This window comes from Mus caroli, unplaced genomic scaffold, assembly GCF_900094665.2.
Source record: "Mus caroli unplaced genomic scaffold, CAROLI_EIJ_v1.1 scaffold_6407_1, whole genome shotgun sequence".
In the NCBI taxonomy this organism is placed as follows: Eukaryota; Metazoa; Chordata; class Mammalia; order Rodentia; family Muridae; genus Mus; species Mus caroli.
In genome coordinates, this window is record NW_018390468.1 from 28,725 (window position 1) to 30,436 (window position 1,712).

At 39.8% G+C, this 1,712-nt stretch overlaps 1 protein-coding gene across 1 annotated transcript; it reads right to left on the reverse strand.

Annotated features, from left to right (window-relative positions):
* Nucleotides 1-203: 203 nt before the first annotated feature.
* On the reverse strand, nucleotides 204-1,181 carry LOC110288665 (vomeronasal type-1 receptor 4-like). The gene has a single exon (XM_021154957.1). It carries the CDS (start codon nucleotides 1,179-1,181, stop codon nucleotides 204-206), a length of 978 nt encoding a protein of 325 aa, XP_021010616.1.
* Between the last annotated feature and the right edge of the window lie 531 nt (nucleotides 1,182-1,712).

Genomic DNA, 1,712 nt, shown 5'->3' on the forward strand with positions numbered 1-1,712 from the left:
GTGGTCAATGGAAAATTAAGTTTGTATATTATTTAATTTGTTAAGATTACACTCAGTGCAAGTTTTAAGTCATCAAGATTATTGTTTGAGAATAAACACATGCCTAAACTACTGTGTGGGATTTTGTCTTATCCACAATATTGCAGAGCTAAGTTTTTTCCTCAATTGTTGAACATATAAATGAGACATTTTCCCAATGTCTCCTACTGAACATGCCTACATTCAACTAGAAGCCCATCCCTGTGAATTAGCACAAAGGGGCTAAAAGTTGCATAACCAAGGGTCAGAAAATCTCGAGTATTTACCATCAAGATATTGACCTCTGAAGAGAGAGTTAGAAACAGAGAAAAGGCACAATCAGTCCAGTAGAAGAAAACAAAACAGAGCATCAGAAGGAGGACACTTTGAGCAGCTCTCAGCTCAGGGGGAGTTCTGTAGAGAAGCTTGGAGTTCTGAAGGTAGAGAACATGCTGGTGGTGCTTGTGGAGAAGAAATACCATGTAGCCACTGGCCCCTCCCATGGCACCCTGAAACACTGCATCTCTCAGAACCATGAGAGGGAGAACAATCCATTTTATTTTCTGAATTGGTAGCATAAAATAACAGTAGTTGTCATCACTCTTAAGTTGTGATACATTCAGTCTTGTATTTGTGGTAGAATGAATTAGGCTCACACTTATCAAAGCATTGAGTATCCAAAAGAATAAAAAGAATAAAAGGATGTGCCATGCAGACTTTGGCCTGAGCATTCTCCATCCAGATGCTCTGGGACTGATGATGATGGCCTGGACCACAGTGAGGAGACTGCTGGTGCAGATGGAGAGGCCACGGGCCAGTCTCTCCATGTAAACAATTATCTTACAGCCTATGTCATCCAAGAAATTTCTCAAACCAAAAGCTGCTATTGTCTTAGGCAATCCTTTTACAAGAAGGATTATTATATTTGTAAAAATCAAGTGGATGAGAATAAGGTGTATGGGTTTCTTCTCATGGCTTCCCCACCAACTGAACATATAATTCACAGAAACAGACATGTTCCCCAGAATGCCAAGCACTGTCATGATGAGAAAAGTTATTTCCTTAAGAATCTTCAAAATCATTTCTTCTTTCCTTGTATATAGGATGCAAATACATTTTAAAGAAAGCATCAGTAATGCTAGATATGGATCTGAACTGCACATTTTGCATAATAGTATTTTTCAGTGTGCAAGAGGCAGTGTTGTGTCATGGACTGGACTCAGTGGGTCCCTCAACCCTCAGGGAGTCAGGGTCCCAGTATTCAGATAGGCAAGAAGTCAGTGGGGTGACAAACAGACACAAACACAAAGGAGTGTTGATCTGAATGTAATTTCTCAAAGCAAGCATCAGATTTATAATACAGAAGAAAATAAGGAAGTTAGGTGATACATCAGCCAAGGTACATTGAGGTTATTGAATGCTTAATGAGTCTTTACACAAACCAGAGGAATGCATACATAAAGACTAGCAGGAACTAGGCAATGTAACAACTGAGACAAAGTCAGCTCTGTCTAAGGTCAGCTATATTCTTAGAAGCCAGGTATGAGGTTGTTATGCTCCCGGGGCAAGGGTTTTCACGCCCAAGCCATAGTTGTAATTAGGGAGTTCTGCTCTAGTTAACTTTCTCATGAATAATGGAATACTCTAGTTCCTCCTTAAACCACAGCCTGATCTTCTTCCTAAACCATTGTAAA

What these genes read in the sequence shown, in the direction of transcription:
- LOC110288665 (XM_021154957.1), bottom strand. Translation starts at nt 1,181, where the DNA reads ATGTGCAGTTCAGATCCATATCTAGCATTACTGATGCTTTCTTTAAAA.